The sequence below is a fragment of the Psittacula echo genome, assembly GCF_963264785.1.
Source record: "Psittacula echo genome assembly, chromosome: 1".
Lineage (NCBI taxonomy): Eukaryota > Metazoa > Chordata > Aves > Psittaciformes > Psittacidae > Psittacula > Psittacula echo.
In genome coordinates, this window is record NC_137735.1 from 241,636 (window position 1) to 264,126 (window position 22,491).

At 67.5% G+C, this 22,491-nt stretch overlaps 3 protein-coding genes across 6 annotated transcripts; 2 read left to right on the forward strand and 1 right to left on the reverse strand.

The window, feature by feature from the left end:
- The first annotated feature begins 1,058 nt into the window (after positions 1-1,058).
- LOC308226741 (rho-related BTB domain-containing protein 2-like) lies at positions 1,059-9,358 on the forward strand. 3 transcript variants are annotated; one of them, XM_080628735.1, is made up of 9 exons: positions 1,059-1,346; positions 1,430-1,533; positions 2,830-3,015; positions 3,099-4,045; positions 4,166-4,284; positions 4,395-4,545; positions 4,898-4,986; positions 5,222-5,327; positions 8,835-9,358. In XM_080628735.1, exons 1-9 carry the CDS (start codon positions 1,155-1,157, stop codon positions 8,996-8,998), a joined length of 2,058 nt encoding a protein of 685 aa, XP_080484861.1. In that variant the 5' UTR covers positions 1,059-1,154; the 3' UTR covers positions 8,999-9,358. The 3 variants fall into 3 exon arrangements, with proteins under 3 accessions (XP_080484861.1, XP_080484862.1, XP_080484863.1); XM_080628736.1 differs by lacking the exon at positions 1,430-1,533 and having other exon boundaries at positions 1,059-1,201; XM_080628737.1 differs by lacking the exon at positions 8,835-9,358 and having other exon boundaries at positions 4,903-4,986.
- A 108-nt stretch (positions 9,359-9,466) lies between these two features.
- WDR54 (WD repeat domain 54) lies at positions 9,467-17,254 on the reverse strand. 2 transcript variants are annotated; one of them, XM_080629130.1, is made up of 10 exons: positions 17,222-17,254; positions 16,538-16,763; positions 14,658-14,720; positions 13,887-13,953; positions 13,677-13,733; positions 13,162-13,244; positions 11,822-11,922; positions 11,585-11,747; positions 11,188-11,262; positions 9,467-10,628 (listed from the first exon to the last, which is right to left on the reverse strand). In XM_080629130.1, exons 1-10 carry the CDS (start codon positions 17,239-17,241, stop codon positions 10,497-10,499), a joined length of 987 nt encoding a protein of 328 aa, XP_080485256.1. In that variant the 5' UTR covers positions 17,242-17,254; the 3' UTR covers positions 9,467-10,496. The 2 variants fall into 2 exon arrangements, with proteins under 2 accessions (XP_080485256.1, XP_080485255.1); XM_080629129.1 differs by having other exon boundaries at positions 13,162-13,289.
- A 2,971-nt stretch (positions 17,255-20,225) lies between these two features.
- On the forward strand, positions 20,226-22,414 carry LOC308229018 (retinol dehydrogenase 12-like; the record flags this gene model as incomplete). Its single annotated transcript, XM_080632755.1, has 6 exons — positions 20,226-20,382; positions 21,048-21,287; positions 21,362-21,451; positions 21,520-21,712; positions 22,013-22,127; positions 22,220-22,414. The coding sequence occupies 6 exons, from the start codon at positions 20,226-20,228 to the stop codon at positions 22,412-22,414; spliced, it is 990 nt and encodes a 329-aa protein (XP_080488881.1).
- Positions 22,415-22,491: the final 77 nt, after the last annotated feature.

Consider the following 22,491-nt stretch of genomic DNA (forward strand, 5'->3'; position numbering starts at 1 on the left):
ACAGCTCCCATGGCCCTCCTGTGAAGGGACACATCTGCTGCAGCCACCAGCCCGTTGTGGCCACCAGCCCACTGAGGCCACCAGGCTTCTGTGATCCCCCTGCCCAGGGCCTATGCCCACCCTGCCACCTCCCTGGGGTCTTGGTTTCACTGGTGTCACTGGTGACACTGGTACTACCGGTCTCACTGGTCTTACTGGTGTTACTGGTGCACATGCTGGGACACGGGCTAGTGCTGGAGGCTGGTGGTGTTACTGGTGTGACTGGTACATCTCGGAGAGCTCCGATGTGACTGTTTCCACATGTGCGTACTGGTCCTGGTGATTCATACTGGTCTGGTCTGCAGGGGGTGAACAGAGTCACTGGTCTCGCTGGCGCCACTGGTGCTGCTGGTCTCACTGGTGTCACTTGAGTCACTTGAGTCACTGCTGTCCCTGGTCTCACTGGTTTTGCTGGACTCACTGGTGCTGCTAGTGTCGCTGGTGCCACTGGTGTTACTGGTGTGTCACTGCTGTCCCTGGTGTCCCTGGTCTCACTGGTCTCACTGGTTTTGCTGGTCTCACTGTTGCTGCTAGTGTCACTGCTGTCACTGCTATCACTGGTATCGCTGCTGTCCCTGGTCTCACTGGTGCTGCTAGTATCACTGGTGTCCTTGGTGTCACTGCTGTCGCTGCTGTCACCGGTGCCACTGGTGTCGCTGCTGTCCCTGGTGTCACTGGGAGTCCCCTCCATTACCCACCGGTGGGCGGGGCGAGCGCAGGGGGCGTGTCCATTTAGCCCCGCCCCTCTCGCGGGGGCGTGGCCTCCACCCGCTGTGGGGGTGCAGTCACGCTTGCGCGGCGCCCCCTGGCGGCGCTCCTTTGTCCGCGCGGCGGCCGGGGCCGGGCTGGGGGGGGGGGGGGAATGGAGCGGTGTGGGCGGGGCGAGGCGGGGCGAGCCGGGCTGCGATTGGCGGAGCCTGAGGGGCGGGGCCCAGGGGGCGGGGCGCGGCGGCAGAGCGGGCGCTGATTGGCCGCGGGGCGGGGCGGGGCGGGGCGGGCGCGGTAGCGGGCCCGGGCGGCGGCGGGGCCGGGGCCGGTCCGGGGGGGGGGTCCGGGGTCGGCGCTGAGCGCGGCCGCGACCGAGTGGGGCCGGGCCCGGGGCCCCCGCGGCGCACATGGACCTGGACGTGGACTACGAGCGGCCCAACGTCGAGACCATCAAGTGCGTGGTGGTCGGGGACAACGCGGTGGGCAAGACGCGGCTCATCTGCGCCCGCGCCTGCAACGCCACGCTCAGCCAGTACCAGCTCCTGGCCACGCACGTCCCCACCGTGTGGGCCATCGACCAGTACCGCGTCTGCCAGGAGGTGCGGGGTGCGGACCGCGGGTGCGGGGGGTACCGCATGCGGGGGTCCCGGGGGTGCCGTGACGGGGTCCCCGTGTGCCGCAGGTGCTGGAGCGCTCCCGGGATGTGGTGGACGAGGTCAGCGTCTCCCTGCGGCTCTGGGACACCTTCGGGGACCACCACAAGGATCGGCGCTTCGCCTATGGCAGGTGGGAGCCGCCGCGTCCCCACCCCCGCCGGCACCGTGATCCCCCCCAGAACCCCCCCTCCCACCAGCACCCTGATCCCCAGCGCACCCTGACCCCCCCCAGCACCCCGAACCCCCGCCAGCACCCCCATCCCCCCCTTGCACCCAGCCCCTCCAGCCCTCCCCACCCAGTGGGGACACAGGGACCCAAAGCGGCCTCCCCGTGCCCCTTCCAGCACCCCAAGCGCCCCTTTAGCCCCCCCAAACCCTCGACGGCGGGGTCCGGCAGCGCTGCCCCATCCAGAGGCAGCCCGGGGCCGCCGTGACCCTGCTCTGTTCATCCCCGCAGGGACCGGGGGTGCTGGGACCTCCGGGCCCACTGCCCTGGGTTTCCCCCCTCCAACCGGCACGTCCCGGCCGTTATCGCCGGTCGCACCGGTGCCAGTGCGGCTCTTATCTGCCCCAGCACCGCGGGGGACCGCGGGGGGCACCGGGGGTGCGGGGCTGCCCCCGCCGAGGGTCCCACGGCTCCGGGCCGGTGGCGCCGGTCCCGGTGCTGGCGGGGGGCCCGCGGTGGCGCTATCTTGGTCCGTGACACGGGCCCCGCTCCAGAGGCGCCTCCTGGTCACGTCTTGGCAAGGCGCAGACTAAAAACAAGCCCGGTTCGGGCCCACGTGGCTGCTCCCGGGCACCTTATAAGGGCCCCCGGGGGCTGCGGGGACCCGGGGCCGCTGGCATCTCGGGCGCGTCCCCTGTCACCTTGCCCGGAGAGGCTCCCCCGAGCCCCGGGAGGTGCCAGCACCGGGCTGGGACCTGGAGGCCGTGGGGCAGCCCCGTGGCAGCATCGGGAAGGGGCTTGGGGCGCTGGGGCAGGGACGGTGCTGGGGCCCGGCTGCTTTCTGTGGGTCCATCCTGCAGCCCCAGGAGGGCCTGGGGTCAGAGTGGGTCCCGTGCTGTGCAGTGCAGGTCCTGTGCTGTAACAAAGCTGAGGTGGCCGTTGGCTTGGCCAACCCGACACAGAGCCGGGCACCGTCATCTTCCTGCCTCCCATCTGTCATCTGTCCTGTGCATGGCCATGAGGCTCCAGTGGGCCGTGGGGCAGAGCCCTGTGGGGTACAGGGGGATGGGTCCAGTGCTGGGGGCAGCCGGCTCCAGCCATGGGTGTCCCTGGTCAATGATGGGACCCCAGTGCCATTCCCTGAGCAAGGTGGGGTGCAGGGGGTGGCCTGGGGACGCCGGGTGACAGCAGGATGCGCTGGGGCCGGGCTGCCCTCACCCTCCTCTTCCTCCTCTTCCTCCTGCTGCTGTCCTGCCGCAGGTCGGATGTGGTGGTTCTGTGCTTCTCCCTGGCCAACCCCAACTCCCTGCGGCACGTGAAGACCATGTGGTACCCCGAGATCAAGCACTTCTGCCCGCGGACACCCATCGTGCTGGTCGGCTGCCAGCTGGACCTGCGCTATGCAGACCTGGAGGCCGTCAACCGGGCCCGGCGGCCCCTGGCCAAGTGAGGACCCCGCCGCACCGGGGGGTGGGATGGGGAGGGGGACCCCTCGGCGGTGACGCGGCCCGGCTCTGTGTCCCCCATAGGCCCATCAAGCCCACGGACATCCTGCCCCCGGAGCGCGGGCACGAGGTGGCCAAGGAGCTGGGGGTGCCGTACTACGAGACCAGCGTGGTGGCGCAGTTCGGCATCAAGGACGTGTTCGACAACGCCATCCGCGCCGCGCTCATCTCCCGCCGCCACCTCCAGTTCTGGAAGTCGCACCTGAAGAAGATGCAGCGGCCGCTGCTGCAGGCGCCGTTCCTGCCCCCCAAGCCCCCGCCGCCGGTCATCCAGGTCCCCGAGGCCCCGGCCAGCTGTGGCTGGGGCCCTGCCGCGCTCTTCCGCACCCCGCTCTGCGCCGACGTCGTCTTCCAGCTGCAGGGCGGGCAGCGCGTGTTCGCCCACCGTGTCTACCTGGCCACCTCCTGCTCCAAGTTCTACGACCTCTTCACGCTGGAGGGGCCACAGAGGGGGGCCGAGGGGCCGGCTGCGCGCACCCAGAGCCTGGATGGGGACCGGGGGAGCCCGGCCGAGGGTGGCAGCGCCCCGATGCTGGGCTCTCACAGTGATGATGCGCTGCGGCCGGTGGCTGGGGACAGCACAGGGGATGCAGGGGGGGACACAGGGGACAGCAGCGTCCGGGACCTGTCCGCGTGGGGCCGTGGGTTTGTGAGCATGAGCTGGGAGGTGGTGCCGGAGCCGGTGTCGAGGCGGGAGCGACGCATGGTGCTGGTGCGCATGGAGCCGCGCGTGCAGGCGGAGCCATTCCGCGCCGTGCTCGAGTACCTGTACACCGGGCGGCTGGACCAGGCCCGCGATGACCTGCGGCACGTGGCCACCATCGCCGAGCTGCTGGAGGTCTTCGATCTGCGCATGATGGTGGCCAATGTGCTCAACAAGGAGAGCTTCATGAACCAGGAGATCACCAAAGCCTTCCACGTCCGCCGCGCCAACCGCATCAAGGAGTGCCTGGCCAAGGGCGTCTTCGCAGGTACGGGGGGCCCTGGATGGGGACATCACCGGGACCCTGCCCTTCCCGCGGGTGGCACGCGGTGACCGGCACGGAGGTGGGATACCTGTCCCCACGCTGTGCCGTCCCCTGCGGTGCCAGACGTGGTGTTCCGGGTGGACGACGGCGCGGTGCCGGCGCACAAACCGCTGCTCATCGCGGGCTGCGACTGGATGATGGCGATGTTCCGGGGAGCGTTTCGGGAGAGCTACGCCTCTGAGGTGAGGGGATGGGGATGGGGACACCGGGGGGGGGGGTCCTGCAGTCCCGTTGTGCCCATGGCGCTGCCGGCCCCAGCGTTCCCCCCCCCAGAGCCCCCCGTTGTGCCCAGGTCCCGCTGCCCGGCACCGGCTGTGCCTCTCTCTGCGCCGTCCTGGAGTTCCTCTACACCGGGGTCTTCACCCCGGCGCCCGACCTGGACGCGATGGAGCTGCTCATCCTGACCGACCGGCTCTGCCTGCCGCGCCTGCAGGCGCTCACCGGTGAGACCCCACCGGCACCCCGAGGCCCCTCCATTTACCCCCGTTGATGTCACTTGTCAATGCAGTGACGGGGACATGGGGATCGATGTCTTCCTCATCAACCAAAGCTGGATGAGCGCGGTTGCCCCGGACTCCCCTGGACACCCATTGACCCCCCCCCAGACCCTCCCTGACCCCCCCGGGCCCCCATTGATGTCATCCATCAATGTGGTGACGGTGACACAGAGATCGATGGCTCTTACCAACAAGGGCCGGACAAGCGCGGTTGCCCCCGGGCGCGCTGCAGCCACAGTGCCCTTCCCCGCTCGCGGCCCCAGCGTGTCCCCCCCACCCCATCGCTGTCCCCCCCCAGAGCAGTACGCGGTGGACGAGCTGCTGCGGGCGTTCATGCAGCGGGTGGAGATCGATGAGCAGGTCCTGCTCTACCTGGAGCTGACGCAGGTGAGTGCAGGGGAGGACTTTTGGGGTGCAGGGGGTGCTGTGGGGCTCAGGGGGTGCTTTGGGGTGCAGGGGGTGCTGGGGGGGTCAGGGGGTGCTGGGGGGCTCAGGGGGTGCTGTGGGGTACAGGGGGTGCTGGGGGGGTCAGGGGGTGCTGGGGGGGTCAGGGGGTGCTGTGGGTCGCTGTGTGGCACCGGCAGCCCCTCCGGGCAGGATGAGACCCTCTCCCCCCCGGCAGTTCCACAACGCGCGGCAGCTGGCGGCCTGGTGCCGGCACTACATCTGCACCAACTACAACAGCGTCTGCCGCCGCTTCCCCCGGCACATGAAGTTCATGTCCCCAGGTACGTTGCATGCCAGGCCGTACTGTGCCATAGCGTGCCATACGGTGCCATAGTGTGCCATACCCTGCCATCCCATGCCGCACCATGCCGTACTGTGCCACAGAGGGCTGTGCCAGGCCGTGCCCATACCATGCCATGTTGTGTCGTGCTATGCCATAACGAGTGTTATACAGTATCATGCTATACTGTGCTATACGCCGTGCCATACCCTCCATGCCATACTACCCTCCCATGCCATACCATGTGTTGTGCCATGCTGTGCTGTGCCATACCACACTGTGCCATGCCATAACACGCATTGTGCCATGCCATACCACATGCTGTACCATACCGTACCTCATTCTGTGCCATGCCATACCTCATGCTGTACCATGCCGTAACACACACTGTGCCATACCATACCTCATGCCATGCTGTGCCATACCTCTTCCTGTACCGTATCATACCTCATCCCGTACCATACCTCACCCTGTACCATACCTCATCCCGTACCATACCTCACCCTGTACCATACCTCACCCTGTACCATACCTCACCCCGTACCATACCTCACCCTGTACCATACCTCATCCCGTACCATACCTCACCCTGTACCATACCTCACCCTGTACCATACCTCATCCCGTACCATACCTCACCCTGTACCATACCTCACCCCGTACCATACCTCACCCTGTACCATACCTCACCCCGTACCATACCTCACCCCGTACCATACCTCACCCTGTACCATACCTCACCCTGTACCATACCTCACCCCGTACCATACCTCATCCCGTACCATACCTCACCCCGTACCATACCTCACCCTGTACCATACCTCACCCTGTACCATACCTCACCCTCTACCATACCTCACCCTGTACCATACCTCACCCTGTACCATACCTCATCCCGTACCATACCTCACCCTGTACCATACCTCACCCTGTACCATACCTCATCCCGTACCATACCTCACCCTGTACCATACCTCACCCTGTACCATACCTCACCCCGTACCATACCTCATCCCGTACCATACCTCACCCTGTACCATACCTCATCCCGTACCATACCTCACCCTGTACCATACCTCACCCTGTACCATACCTCATCCCGTACCATACCTCATCCCGTACCATACCTCACCCTGTACCATACCTCACCCCGTACCATACCTCACCCCGTACCATACCTCATCCCGTACCATACCTCATCCCGTACCATACCTCACCCCGTACCATACCTCATCCCGTACCATACCTCACCCTGTACCATACCTCATCCCGTACCATACCTCACCCTGTACCATACCTCACCCTGTACCATACCTCACCCCGTACCATACCTCACCCCGTACCATACCTCACCCCGTACCATACCTCACCCTGTACCATACCTCACCCCGTACCGTACCTCATCCCGTACCGTACCTCACCCTGTACCATACCTCACCCTGTACCATACCTCACCCCGTACCATACCTCACCCCGTACCGTACCTCATCCCGTACCGTACCTCACCCTGTACCATACCTCACCCTGTACCATACCTCACCCTGTACCATACCTCACCCCGTACCATACCTCATCCCGTACCATACCTCACCCTGTACCATACCTCACCCTGTACCATACCTCACCCCGTACCATACCTCATCCCGTACCATACCTCATCCCGTACCATACCTCACCCTGTACCATACCTCACCCTGTACCATACCTCACCCCGTACCATACCTCATCCCGTACCATACCTCACCCTGTACCATACCTCACCCTGTACCATACCTCACCCTGTACCATACCTCACCCCGTACCATACCTCATCCCGTACCATACCTCACCCTGTACCATACCTCACCCTGTACCATACCTCACCCCGTACCATACCTCATCCCGTACCATACCTCATCCCGTACCATACCTCACCCTGTACCATACCTCACCCTGTACCATACCTCACCCCGTACCATACCTCACCCCGTACCATACCTCATCCCGTACCATACCTCATCCCGTACCATACCTCACCCTGTACCATACCTCACCCTGTACCATACCTCATCCCGTACCATACCTCATCCCGTACCATACCTCACCCCGTACCATACCTCACCCCGTACCATACCTCACCCTGTACCATACCTCACCCTGTACCATACCTCACCCCGTACCATACCTCATCCCGTACCATACCTCATCCCGTACCATACCTCACCCTGTACCATACCTCATCCCGTACCATACCTCATCCCGTACCATACCTCACCCTGTACCATACCTCATCCCGTACCATACCTCACCCTGTACCATACCTCACCCCGTACCATACCTCACCCCGTACCATACCTCATCCCGTACCATACCTCATCCCGTACCATACCTCACCCTGTACCATACCTCACCCTGTACCATACCTCACCCTGTACCATACCTCACCCCGTACCATACCTCATCCCGTACCATACCTCACCCTGTACCATACCTCACCCCGTACCATACCTCACCCTGTACCATACCTCATCCCGTACCATACCTCATCCCGTACCATACCTCACCCTGTACCATACCTCATCCCGTACCATACCTCACCCCGTACCATACCTCACCCCGTACCATACCTCATCCCGTACCATACCTCATCCCGTACCATACCTCACCCTGTACCATACCTCACCCTGTACCATACCTCACCCCGTACCATACCTCATCCCGTACCATACCTCATCCCGTACCATACCTCACCCCGTACCATACCTCACCCTGTACCATACCTCATCCCGTACCATACCTCACCCTGTACCATACCTCATCCCGTACCATACCTCATCCCGTACCATACCTCACCCCGTACCATACCTCACCCTGTACCATACCTCACCCCGTACCATACCTCACCCTGTACCATACCTCACCCTGTACCATACCTCACCCCGTACCATACCTCACCCTGTACCATACCTCATCCCGTACCATACCTCACCCTGTACCATACCTCATCCCGTACCATACCTCACCCAGTACCATACCTCACCCTGTACCATACCTCATCCCGTACCATACCTCATCCCGTACCATACCTCACCCCGTACCATACCTCACCCTGTACCATACCTCACCCCGTACCATACCTCACCCCGTACCATACCTCACCCTGTACCATACCTCATCCCGTACCATACCTCACCCTGTACCATACCTCACCCTGTACCATACCTCACCCCGTACCATACCTCACCCTGTACCATACCTCACCCCGTACCATACCTCACCCCGTACCATACCTCATCCCGTACCATACCTCACCCCGTACCATACCTCACCCCGTACCATACCTCATCCCGTACCATACCTCATCCCGTACCATACCTCACCCCGTACCATACCTCACCCTGTACCATACCTCATCCCGTACCATACCTCATCCCGTACCATACCTCACCCTGTACCATACCTCATCCCGTACCATACCTCACCCTGTACCGTCCCTCCTCCCGTCCCGTCCCTCGCACTGTGCCCGCAGAGAACCAGGCGCACTTCGAGCGGCACCGCTGGCCGCCCGTGTGGTACCTGAAGGAGGAGGACCTGTACCTGCGCTGCAAGAAGGAGCGGGAGCGCGAGGAGCAGCGGGACCGCGCGCAGCACCCGCGCCCCAAGTGGTGCTTCTGGCGGCCGCACGTGTCCTGAGCTGGGGGGGGCCGGGCCCCGCCGGGCGCTGCCCATCGCTGGTGCTACCTCTGACCGCTCTGGTGCTGCCTCCTCGGCCCCGCGCCCGCAGCGGCCAAGCTGTGAGCAGGGGGGGGTCCCTGGGTGCTTTGGGGGGGGGAGGGAAGGGGCAGGGGCACGGCTCGGCACGGACCCCCCCCCCCCCCCGCTCATCTCGTGCCTTGGCCGCGCCCGGCCCCGGCCTCAACTGCACAACCCCTTTGTAGACTTTTGTACACGAGCATCGCGGATCCGGCCCCCCCCCGGGACCCCCCCCGGGCCCCGGCACCGCGAGGGGCAGCCCCCGCCTCGCAGCGGCTCTTTTAACCTTTAATAAAGCTTTTTGTAACGGGACCGGCCTCGCTGTCACCCCCCCGGTGCCATCCCCCCCCCGCAGGAAGGACTGACTCGGGGCAGCTTCATTCAGGTGTATTTATCCTGGTAGGGGCACACAGAGAGGAGTAGGGGATCCTGACCCATAGCTGGGGGAGGAAGAACACTACGGGGGTGCAGCTCGTAGGGGGGGCTTGGGGATACACAGAGTGGGGTCTGTGCCCCATAGCCTCGGGGAGCGTGGGGGGAGCTGGACCCCCGGCTGCAGCCGCAGCGTGGCAGGAGGGGCCACGGCGGGAGCTCAACCCCCCGCAGGGCTGCGTTGGCCCCGCAGCACCCCCAGAGTCCCCCCCAGGCCCTGGGAGCGGAGCTGGAGGCTGCGCTGGTCCCTGGGGCCACGTTGGATTCCATGGCCGGGATAGGAGTGCGGGGACAGGGCATTCTGATGGGAAGGGGCCGGGGGGGCAGGAGCAGCCCCTGCGCCCACTGCAGCCCGGCCGGGCTCTGGGGGTGCAGGGGGAGCCCCGGAGGACGCGGTGGCAGCAGCGGCCACAGCAGCAGCGGGGCCAGGGCCGGTCCCGGGGGGCAGCAGCGAGCACAGAGCCGCTGCCCCGGCGCAGCGCAGCTGCGGCCCCGCACATCTGGCCGGGTCTGAGGGGTCCCCCCCCGTGTCCCCGCTGAGCAGAACCGGCTCCTCCTCGCCCCGGGGCAGGGCGGCCCCGCGGAGCTGCACCCACGGGTGGGACGTGGCCGGCGGCGCTCCCAGCACCAAGCACCGGTTGGGCCGGGATCCGATCCCGGTGGAACCGGAGCTGGGAACAGCGGGGCTGGTTCTGCTCTCAGCCACGCCGCTGCCTCTCCCCGCAGGGCTGGAGGGGGGAGGATGATGTGGGGCTGAGTGCCTTGATGTGGGGCTCAGCAACCCGCAGTGTGGCTGGAGCAGCCCTAAGCCCGCATTCCCTGCTCACACCGAGGGTGAGGTGAGTTTGGGAGCGAGGGAATCGTGGCTGAGCTCCACCTTCACCCGGATTTCCATCACTGGGTGCCATGGAGCAGAAGCTGGGGCTCAGTGCTGACTCCTGCTTACGGAGCCTCAGTGCCGCTGATCCCGGTGCATCCCGGCTCTCCCGGCACCCCCAGGCACGCTCTAGGCCCGGCTGTAGCGGAAGATCTCACTCAGGTCATAGCCGGTGACAGCGAAGGAGTTTCCCTCGGGATCGCAGAAGCGGGCGCCGCAGACCTGGGTGTCGGGAACGCACTCGGCGTGACAGTGCTGGATCTGCGGGACAGGACACGGGATGTGGGACCGGAGAACCCGGGAACGGCCTGACTGCAGGAGGACGGGAACAGGGGCTGGGACGTGAGCCATGGCCTGAGCTCAGCATTGCAGGAGCACAAGAATCATAACCCAAACTGGTTTGTGTTGGAAGGGATGTTAAAGCTCCTCCAGCTCCAACCCCTGCCACGGGCAGGGACCCCTTCCACTGGAGCAGCTTGCTCCAAGCCCCTGTGTCCAACCTGGCCTCGAACACTGCCAGGGATGGGGCAGCCACAGCTTCTCCATTCAATCCATTCCAATGTTCCACCACCCTCCTTGTACCCCATCCAACTCTTCCCTATTCCAGTTGGAAGCCATTACTTCTGATCCCATCCCTCCATCCCTTGTCCCAAGCCCTTCTCCAGGTTTCCCATGGCCCCTTTAGGCACTGAAGCTGCTCTCAGGCCTCCCCTTCCCACAGCAGAGGGGCAGGATCTGCGCCCTGTGCTGCTGCTCACGCTCTGGGGCTGCACCCAGCACACAGGGGGGGTTTGAGGCAGCTTCTCCTCACCCAACTCACCTCAACATCGTCGGTGTCCGGGTTCCTGCTGAGCTTCCAGACGTGAACAAAGGAATCCTCCGCACCCGAGAGCAGCTGCAGAGGGAACAGGACAGAGGCTGTGGGGACCGGGGATCCAGAGCGGGGGCATGGAGGTGGCAGTGCCAGGGAGCAGCCCCTGCATGGCCATTGCAGGCTGCACGCTCTGGGATGGTGGGATGCAGGCAGGATGCAGGCGGGATGCAGGCGGGATGCAGGCGGGATGCAGGCGGGATGCAGGCGGGATGCAGGCGGGATGCAGGTCAGGATGCAGGCGGGATGCAGGTCAGGATGCAGGCGGGATGCAGGTCAGGATGCAGGCGGGATGCAGATGAGGATGCAGATGAGGATGCCGGGACACCCATGCTCCCAGCTGTACCTTCCCTGTCTCTGGTGCCAGGTCCAGTGCATTGATCCATCGTGCGTGCGCATTGACCTGTGCGCGCAGCCGCCCGCTTGCCGCCTCATACAGCCGGATCTGCCCGTTCCCGAAGCCAGCGGCCACCGTCCCGTGCCACAGCACCACGGAGGAGCAGGTACAGCTGGGAACGGGACAGGAGTCACCCCTGTGCAGCCCCACGGCCCCCCCCCACCCCCTCATCACCCCGGGGCTCACCCGCAGGCCGGGACCTTGCTGACCAGCCTGAACTCCTCACCCGTGCTCCACACACACAGGGTCCCGGCGTCATCGGCACTCACCAGGTCTCCAGCCCCATCCTGCAGAGCAGAGCCGGGTCAGGGTCAGCACCGGCACAAGGTTCTCCCTGCCCCATTGCTGCAGGGCACAGCCAGGCCCGGGTTCTGGTTTAACAGCTCCTGGTTTAACCAGGGAGCAGGGCTGGCACCGGAGCCTCTGCCTGAACACGCTCGCGTTGGGTAATGCCGATGACACAGGGGGTGGCTTTCGAGGAAGCGGCACCGCGTCCCTCCCTGCACACCCGCCCCGCACCCGCACCTCCAGGCACCCGGAATTCCCATGCCAGGGCCTGTCCTTGCCCCGTGGGAAGCGTTAACAACCCATGGAGCTGGGCTGGGAGGGGCGGGAGGATGGAACGGAACTGGGGTCCTGCACAGCACAAGAGCAAGGACCTACCCTGGGTGGGGACAGCCCCAGCACAAACCCAGGCTGGGGAACACCGCAGGGAGCAGCTCTGGGAGCCCTCAGAGCAGCTTCAGTGCCTGAAGGGACTGCAGGAAAGCTGGAGAGGGGCTTGGGACAAGGGCCTGTAGGGACAGGCCAAGGGGAATGGCTTTAACCTGCCAGAGGGGAGACTGAGCTGAGCTCTTAGGCAGAAGCTCTTCCCTGTGAGGGTGCTGAGGCGCTGGCACAGGGTGCCCAGAGAAGCTGTGGCTGCCCCATCCCTGGCAGTGTTCAAGGCCAGGTTGGACACAGTGGAAGGGATCTCTGCCTGTGGCAAGAGTTGGAGCTGGAGGAGCTTTAAGGTCCCTTCAAACCATGCTGTGGGCCTATCCTGGTTCTAGGGCGGCCCTCAGGGAACCAGGCTCCATGTCCAGGCTCACTGGGAACCTGTCAGGGAAAGTTAAATGGAGCCAAGTAAGAGGGTGCAAGGACGAGGAAGGGGTCAATGAGGAACCCAACCGGTGCATCTGAGAGGTGTCAGAAGAAGCTGCACTGAGAGGAGCCCCATCCCAGTCCTGGACCATGCTTCAACAGCTCTTCCCATGCTCCAGCACTCGGCCTGGTGGATCCCAATGGATCCCGGGATCCCCTGAGCCAGCAGCGAGGCTGTGAGGAAGCAGCTCCCTTGGGCTGAGCCTCAGTGAGCTGGGAAACAGGGAACAGAGGTGCTTGGGCAGCAGAGCCCAGCTCAGCACTGATGGGGACGAGAACATGGGCCCAGCTGGGGGTGACTGCTCCAGGAGTCGGTCCCCTCATGCAGACACCCACAAACCCGACGCTGTGGAACCCCCAGCACCGGAGCCCCCGGGGCCTACCGGGGCCCGGCCCTGCTCTGCTGCGATGTCGGTGACGGCGGCTCCGTGCTGCTCCAGGACCTCGCTCACCGTCACGTTGGTGCCTTTGGGGGGGATGTCAAACACCAGCACCGGCCCCGAGGACGTCCCTGCGGCACAGGGGGGCCTCACTGCCAGCACCACCCCTTGCCTGCCCCAACAGGCACCATGGCCACCAAAGCTCCTCCTGCCCTTCCCTATGGATACCCAGCAACCCTCCATCCTTCCCTATGGACACCCAGCAACCCTCCATCCTTCCCTATGGACACCCAGCAACCCTCCATCCTTCCCTATGGATACCCAGCAACCCTCCATCCTTCCCTATGGACACCCAGCAACCCTCCATCCTTCCCTATGGACACCCAGCAACCCTCCATCCTTCCCTATGGACACCCAGCAACCCTCCATCCTTCCCTATGGACACCCAACCTCCTCCTGCCCTTCCCTATGGCTGCCCTCCCTGCTTTCCCTCCCATCCTTCCCCATGCTCCACTCACCCACGCAGATGAAGCGCTCTCCCGCCGCAGCAATCCCACGGGCAAAGATGGCTTGTGCTGCAAGGAAACCGGGAGCCGGTCACACCGGGAGCACCGGGAGCCAGTCACACCAGGGGCATCGCAGTGGGGCCGTGTGGGCTCCAGCTGGGGCAGCAGGGTTGTGGGGATCCCCTGGGTGCAGGGAAGGCCTGGGCCCCACCGCGGCATTACCGGGAGGATGCTCTGCCACGTCCAGCGCGTGCCAATAAACCAGGACCGAGCCGTCGGCCTCGTACATCTGCAGAGGGACAGAGCTAGGGTGAAGGCAAGAGCTGGGGAGGGGCCACTGGGCCCGGTGCGGTCCCTGCTGCACACAACGACATGGAGGGGATGGAGGGGTCCAGGGAAGGGCCACAAAGGTGATCCGAGGGCTGGGCAGTGAGCGAGGAAAGGCTGAGAGAGCTGGGACTGTCCAGCTGGAAAGAGGTGGCTTGGGAAGACCTGATCCCATGTGCCAGGAGTTAAAGGGGGGCTGCAGAGAAGATGGAGACTCCCTTTGGACAAGGAGTCCCATGGGAAAGCTGAGGGCTAATGGGCACAAGTTACTGCTGGGGAGATTCCAGCTGGACACAAGAGGGAAACCTTTCCCAATGAGAACAGTCGGAGATGGAATGATCTCCTCAGGGAAGTGGTGGATTCCTAACGTTGGACGCTTAAGGCTGGGCTGCACAGGGTGCTGGGACATCCAGTCTAGGTCATGCTGTGCCTGGAAAGGTTGGAGCAGAGGATCCCTGAGCTCCCTCCCAAGCTGGGATTTTGGATTCTATGATTCCCTTACGGCTTCAGGCCCAATCACTGCTCCAGGAGGTCCCCAAGAGACAGAGACAGCCCTGGACTCGCAGCAGGACCCAGCAGGTTCCCAGGACCCTCCCTCTCCCCCCAGCAATCTCAGCCTCCCTGTGCGGGAAATTCCCTCCTCCCCCTCCATGGAAGCCACCTCACCTGGATCCCCTTCTGGGAAGACAGCACCAGCAGCACCCGCGAGGGCAGAACGCACCAGGCTGCCTGCGGGGACAGCGCTCAGCGGGAGCTGGGGAGGGGGACACGGGGCAGGGAGACACGGGGAGGGGGACACGGGCAGGGGGACACGGGCAGGGGGGACACGGGCAGGGGGGACACGGGGCGGGGGGGACACGGGCAGGGGGGACACGGGCAGGGGGACACGGGGAGGGGGGACACGGGGAGGGGGGACACGGGGAGGGGGACACGGGGAGGGGGGACACGGGGAGGGGGGACACGGGGAGGGGGACACGGGGAGGGGGACACGGGGAGGGGGGACACGGGGAGGGGGACACGGGGCAGGGGGACACGGGGCAGGGGGACACGGGCAGGGGGGACACGGGGCGGGGGGACACGGGGAGGGGGGACACGGGGAGGGGGACACGGGGAGGGGGACACGGGGAGGGGGGACACGGGGCGGGGGGACACGGGGCGGGGGGACACGGGGAGGGGGACACGGGGAGGGGGACACGGGGAGGGGGACACGGGGAGGGGGGACACGGGGAGGGGGACACGGGGAGGGGGGACACGGGGAGGGGGGACACGGGGAGGGGGACACGGGGAGGGGGGACACGGGGAGGGGGGACACGGGGAGGGGGACACGGGGAGGGGGGACACGGGGAGGGGGACACGGGGAGGGGGACACGGGGAGGGGGGACACGGGGAGGGGGACACGGGGCGGGGGGACACGGGGCGGGGGGACACGGGGAGGGGGACACGGGGAGGGGGGACACGGGGAGGGGGGACACGGGGAGGGGGACACGGGGAGGGGGGACACGGGGAGGGGGACACGGGGAGGGGGACACGGGGAGGGGGGACACGGGGAGGGGGGACACGGGGCAGGGGGACACGGGGCGGGGGGACACGGGGCGGGGGGACACGGGGAGGGGGGACACGGGGAGGGGGGACACGGGGAGGGGGACACGGGGAGGGGGGACACGGGCAGGGGGGACACGGGGAGGGGGGACACGGGGAGGGGGGACACGGGGAGGGGGGACACGAGGAGGGGGGACACGAGGAGGGGGACACGGGCAGGGGGGACACGGGCAGGGGGGACACGGGCAGGGGGGACACGGGGCGGGGGGACACGGGGAGGGGGACACGGGGAGGGGGGACACCGGGAGGGGGGACACGGGGAGGGGGACACGGGGAGGGGGGACACGGGGAGGGGGGACACGGGGAGGGGGACACGGGGAGGGGGGACACGGGCAGGGGGGACACGGGCAGGGGGGACACGGGGAGGGGGGACACGGGGAGGGGGGACACGAGGAGGGGGGACACGAGGAGGGGGACACGGGCAGGGGGGACACGGGCAGGGGGGACACGGGCAGGGGGGACACGGGGCGGGGGGACACGGGGAGGGGGACACGGGGAGGGGGGACACCGGGAGGGGGGACACGGGGAGGGGGACACGGGGAGGGGGGACACGGGGAGGGGGGACACGGGGAGGGGGGACACGGGGAGGGGGACACGGGGAGGGGGGACACGGGGCGGGGGGACACGGGCAGGGGGGACACGGGGCAGGGGGACACGGGGCGGGGGGACACGGGGCGGGGGGACACGGGCAGGGGGGACACGGGCAGGGGGGACACGGGCAGGGGGACACGGGGAGGGGGGACACGGGGAGGGGGGACACGGGGAGGGGGGACACGGGGAGGGGGGACACGGGGCAGGGGGACACGGGGCGGGGGGACACGGGCAGGGGGGACACGGGCAGGGGGGACACGGGCAGGGGGGACACGGGCAGGGGGACTCGGGGCAGGGCCCCCCTCCCCTTGACAGCCCAGCGCTGCCCGCAGACGCCCGCGCCCTCAGCCCCGTACCTGGGTGAGCAGCGCGGCGCTGACGCCGATGCCGGGCTCCCGGGCCGGGAGCTGCCGGTGGGAGAGGCCGAGCCCGGCGGCGGCGGCGCTGAGCAGGCTGAGGCTGGGCCCGTGCACGGCGCTGAAGCGCTGGAGCTGCGGCCCGGGCAGGCGGAGCACGCTGAGGTTGTTGTACAGCGCCGCGCTGCTGCCGGGCAGCGGGAGGCTCTGCTCCCGCCGGTACCTGCTGCGGGCACCGCCAGCTCCGGACAACGGGCTCCTGCCGAGCCGCGCCTGCCCCGCCGCAGCCCGGGCCCCCGCCAGGGCCCCCCCCTCGGGCTCCCCGTTCCCGGCCCGGGTTCTTCCCTGAGAGCCCCCGTTCCCGTCCCCGGTTCCCGTCCCTATCCCGCATTCCTCACCAGGACCCCCCTTCCTGTACCCGGCCCTGGTCTCCTTCCCCCTTCCTGTCACCGGTTCCCCGCTCCCTGCCCGGTTCCCGTCACCGGTTCCCCACGTCCCCACTCCGGGGTTCCCCGTTCCAGGCCCCGTTCCCTGGTTCCCCCCGGGACCCCCTGTTCCCGTCCCCGTGTTCCCCGTTCCCGTCCCCGGTTCCCCACCGGAACCCTCGTTCCCGGTTCTCCTCCGGGACCCCCCATTCCCGTTCCCGATTCCCCACCAGGACCCCCTGTTCCCGGCCCCGCTCACTCAGTGACGGCCGCAGCCATGGAGACGGCGACGCTGCGTGATGAGGCAGAGGGCGGCGCGCCGCGGTGACGTCACCGTGAGCGGCGCGCCGGGAGGCGGAGCCAGAGTTACCATGGAGACGGGGACGCGTCCGGCAACGGGAGGGATGGGAGAGGTGGGAGGGGCCGGGGAGCAATGGGATGCAATGGGGTGTGCTGGGATGCACTGGGATGTACTGGGGTGTGCTGGGATGCACTGGGATGTACTGGGGTGTGCTGGGATGCGCTGGGATGTACTGGGGTGTGCTGGGCCATACTGGGATGCAATGGGGTGTGCTGGGATGCACTGGGATGTACTGGGGTGTGCTGGGCCATACTGGGATGCACTGGGGTGTGCTGGGGTGTGTTGGATGTGCTGGGTGTGCTGGGCCATACCGGGATGTACTGGGATGCACTGAGATGTACTGGGGTGTGATGGGCCATACTGGGGTGCCTTGGGCCATACTGGGATGCACTGAGATGTACTGGGGTGTGCTGGGCCATACTGGGGTGCCTTGGGCCATACTGGGATGCACTGGGATGTACTGGGGTGTGCTGGGGTGCACTGGGATGTACTGGGGTGCGCTGGGGTGCGCTGGGGTGCACTGGGATGCACTGGGCCATACTGGGATGCACTGGGCTGCCCCCGCCGCCCCGTGCCCCCACACCCGCCCTGTCCCCTCAGAAGAGACTGTCCCGGGAGCGAGCGGCCCCGTTCCGGCCCCGCGGGGACCGGCCCCGGCCGCCGCCCGGCTTCCCCCCCGCGGGCCCGAAGCACGCGGCCGCGTGGCTGCCGCAGGAGCTGGGCAGGCAGCGGGGAGACAGCGACGTGGGGGAGATCCTGCGGGAGCTGCTGGAGCGCGTCCTGGGCGAGTGCGCCCGGGCCAGGGCCAGGCGGGAGGTGAGAGAGCCCCGGCGGGACTGGGGCAGCCGTGGAGGGCAGCGGGGCTGGGGCAGAGCCTGGAGCACAGGGAGGAGGGACCTGGGGGGCTCAGTCTGGAGAAGAGAAGGCTCAGGGGGGACCTGATGGCTCCCTACAACTGCCTGAGAGGAGGATGGAGCCAGGAGGGGCTGGGCTCTGCTCCCAAGGAACAAGGGATGGGACAAGAGGAACCGGCCTCAAGCTGCACCAGGGCAGGTTTAGATGGAGCTGAGGAACAATTCCTGCCCCAGAGGGTGCTCAGGCATTGGAACAGGCTGCCCAGGGCAGGGCTGCAGGCACCGTCCTGCAAGTGTTCAGAAAACATATAGACATGGCACTTGGGGACATGGGTTAGTGGTGGCCTTGGCAGTGCTGGAGTAAGGATTGGACTTGGGGAGCTTAAAGGTCTTTTCCAACCTGGCTGATTCCATGATACCGTAATTCCATGGTTCCCTGGCTCCCTGGTTCCATGGCTTCCCGGCTCCCTGGCTCCGGGGTGCCGGGCTCAGCGCGGTTCTGCCTGCAGCGGGTGCCCTTCACCGTGGGCCTTGCGCGGGACGCGCTGCTGCACATCGCCCAGTGGCGCTTCCTGCTGCGGGACGAAGGGGACCTGGACCCCGAGGGAGAGGATGAGGAGCCCCAGCCCTGCCCCAGCGACTCCTGGGCAGAGGGCGCCGTGCCCGTGCTGAGCACCCAGCGCTGCCCCGACGAGGTGAGACGTGGGAAGGGCCCCATCCAGGGATCCCCCGGGTGCTCTTGTCCCCCAGAGCGGGGGCTCTGCTCCGTGGGGCTGCCCGGGGGGTGTTGGTTGCTGCTGGGGCGGTTCCTCACCCCACGAGCAGCAGCACCGTCTGCACCCCCAGCGCACCCCAGCTCCCCCTCCACACCCAGGTCTCTGATCCGTGCCCCCCGTTCCCGGCTGGGCAGCAGGACCCCGATGGAGTGGCCGAAGCTGGATCCTCCCTGGCGCAGCCCCCGTTCCCCGATGATGTCTCCGGCGGCAGTGACACCGCGCCGGGGCCGGGGCCGCCCACCCCGGAGCCGCCGCAGAACGAGGCGGCCGCCGCTCCCCTGTTCCTCAAGGGGAAACCAGCCCGTACCCAAGCGCCGATGCCGCGGGCAGCCCCGCTCCGCCCGGCCAGGCCACCCGCGACAGCGGAGCCACCGGGGCCGGACGGGCCGCCGCGGTCCTCCTGCGGGGACGAGTTGGGGAGCGTCGTGTTGAGCGGGCAGAAGCCGCGGCTGCCGCCGCTCTCCCGCAACAGCATCTTCTCGCTATGGTCAGGGAGGGCTCCGCTCAGCAGCGGACCGAAGCGGGGCGGCTCCAGCTCCGTGCTGGCGGTCCCGGGGCCGTGCCCCGGCCGGCGGCCCGAGCGCTGGATCCGGCCGCGCGTGGAGGTGCTGGATCCCGGTGCCGGGCGGCGCAGCAGGGGCCAGGAGCCGAGCAGCTCCCGGCTGCACCGGGGCCCGGCCTCCGCGGAGGGGTCGCAGCCCCAGACAGCGGCGGTGGAGTCCCGGCCGCCCCCCGGCGCCGTTCCGCGCCCGCTCGGTTCCCTACTGGACCCGGCCCGGCTGGCGCCCGGGGTCTCCGTGCGCTGGGGCGGCTCCGTGCTGCGAGGGGGGCGCGGGGAGCAGGAGGAGGAGCAGGAGGAGACAGGGGAGCTGAGACCCGTCCGCCCCGGAGCGGCCTCCGCGGTCATCGCGGCCGGGCGGGTGACGGGCGAGCACTGAGCGCCGTGTCCGCTGCGCCCGCCCTGCTGGAGGCACCCAATAAACCAAAGCCGTTGGTGTCACCCGGCTCCTGTGTCCTGATGAAGAGCAGCCCCGCGGCCACGGGGATGGTCCGTTTGGTCCGTGCCCCCAAACCCACCGTGTCCGGTGAGGCCGAGCCACCACGAGGCCCTTCGCCGGCTCAGCAGAGCTCCGGCTGCAAAACCGTCCAGAATTTGCCTCTAAAGAGCCGCAGTTTGGCTGCGGGCGATGCTCAGGGGCAGCTCAGCCGAGCCAAAGCCACCGGCGGCGGGGCCGGGCAAAGGTCCCCGGCCGGACTCTGTCCCCCGCGGCCATGGAGGTGACGAGTGCCTGCAGCCACCCGGGCTGGTTCCTGCTCACGCTGCTCCTGGGGCTGCTGCTCTGGGCACGGAGGAGACGCGTGTGGGACCCTCGGCAGTGCCCCACGGACCTGAGCGGCAGGACCGTCATTGTCACCGGGGCCAACAGCGGTGAGCTGGGGCCGGCGGGGCAGCGGGACGTGGCTGCAGGGCTGAGGGCTGCAAGGCTGGGGTCTCCCATGGCCTTGAGACCCTCCTTGCACAGCCGGAGCTGGTGGCAGCGCCCCATTGTCCTGGGATGCGAAGGGGCTGAGGCAAGGGTGATGGCACGACGGCTCCGTGCTGCGGGCGGCACACAGGGTCCCTTTCTCCAGCCGCAGCCCCACAGTCCCTGCTTGGTGCATGCGGCTGCAGGAGTGGCCGGCGGTGGGTTCCTGGGCATGCACTGGTGCCATAGATCCCCTGCACCGCTCTGGCCACCGGCTGCTGCACAACGAGCTCGGGGACGGGTTCCCGGTGTCCTCAGCCTGGGAGCAGCTCGGTGCGCTCCGGGCAGCCCCTGCCCGGCCTCTGGGGGCCAGTTAATTGCTGGTAGCCACGGCCACCGCGCTGCTGGACACGTCCCAGCCCACGACCGCGCTGTCGGGCACCGCGGGCACCGGGGATCGGTGCTGGCACAGCGGGGGCAGTGGGACCTGTGGGTCAGCGGTGTCCTCCCACATGCAAGGCACGCGTGGGGTCCCCGGCTATGGCCCTGCCCGGACCCAGGGAACGGGGCCATGGACCCCGGACCCCGCTCCACGGGCATGAACCGGTGCCGGCTCCGTGTGCCGCAGGCATCGGGAAGTGCGTGGCGCTGGAGCTGGCGCGCAGGAACGCCCGCACCATCCTGGCGTGCCGGAGCCGGGAGCGGGGCCGGGCGGCGCTGGAGGAGATCCGCGCGGCCACCGGGAACGCCGCGGTGGTGCTGCGGGAGCTGGACACGGGCTCGCTGGCCTCGGTGCGCGCCTTCGCCCGCGCCGTGCTGCTGGAGGAGCCGCGTCTGGACGTGCTGGTCCACAACGCCGGTGTCACCGGTAAGCGCCAGCGCCACTCGCGGTGTACGTCCAGCTCCCGGGCCCACATCACTCAACCCAGACCGCCGTTCCAGGGCTGCCCTTCGCCGTCACCCCCGAGGGGCTGGAGCAAACGTTCGTCACCAACTACCTGGGCCCGTTCCTGCTCACGAACCTGCTGCTGGGTGAGCGCGGGCGCTGCCGGGGCCGCGGAGCCGCGGGGACCCCCGCTCACCCCTTGCCCTCACCGCAGAGCTGCTGAAGGCCTCGGCGCCCGCCCGCGTGGTGACCGTGGCATCGTTCCGGCACCGCGCCGGCACCGCCGACAGCCGCTTCCTCACCGGGCAGCGCCGGCCCCGCGGCGGAGACGCTGCCTACAGCAGCAGCAAGCTCATGGGCGTGCTCTTCAGCACCGAGCTGGCGCGGCACCTGCAGGGTACAGGTGGGTACCGCGCATTGCCGGTGCCATGCATTGCCGTGCCATGCAGCACCGTGCCATGCATTGCCGTGCCATGCAGCTCCATGGCCCTCCCAACCACCCTGTGCCGCTGCCCCACGCTGCAGGGGCTGCACGTTGGGGTTTCACCCTTGGAGCCCCCATAGGATGTGGCCGCAGTGCCAGGGCATGGGGCAGCACCAGGGCCAGGCTCAGGGGTGCTGCTCCTGCTGGGATGGGCACTGGATGCAGGATCAGGGTGGGAGCAGCCGGAAGGTGCCACGGCTCCAGGGTGGTGCTGATGCCACAGCTCCACAGGGGTCACCTCCAACGCCGTGAGCCCCGGCGTGGTGAGCACCAGCATCATGCGCCACTACAGCTGGGTTGTCCGGGCGCTCTTCACCCTCATCCGCCCCTTCATGAAGGTCAGTTGGGGCAGCACGCGCTGGGATTGCCCATCCCATGGCCCCACGGTGCTGGGGGGAAACCAGGCCCCTCCTGACCCCTGCCCTGGCAGTCGGCGGCACAGGGGGCCCTCAGCACCATTTACTGCGCGGTGTCGGAGGAGGCCGCGGGCATCACGGGCAAGTACTTCAACAGCGACTGCGCCCTGGAGCTGCCCTCGGCGGCTGCCCGCGACGCCCGCATGGCCCGGGAGCTGTGGGATGAGTCTGAGCGGCTCACGGGGCTCAGCCGCGGCCCCCAGCACTGACACAGCACTGGCTCTGCATGGGGACACCATGGCTCTGCCCAGGGATGCACCAGCTGGGGTCCCCACAGCTCACAGGT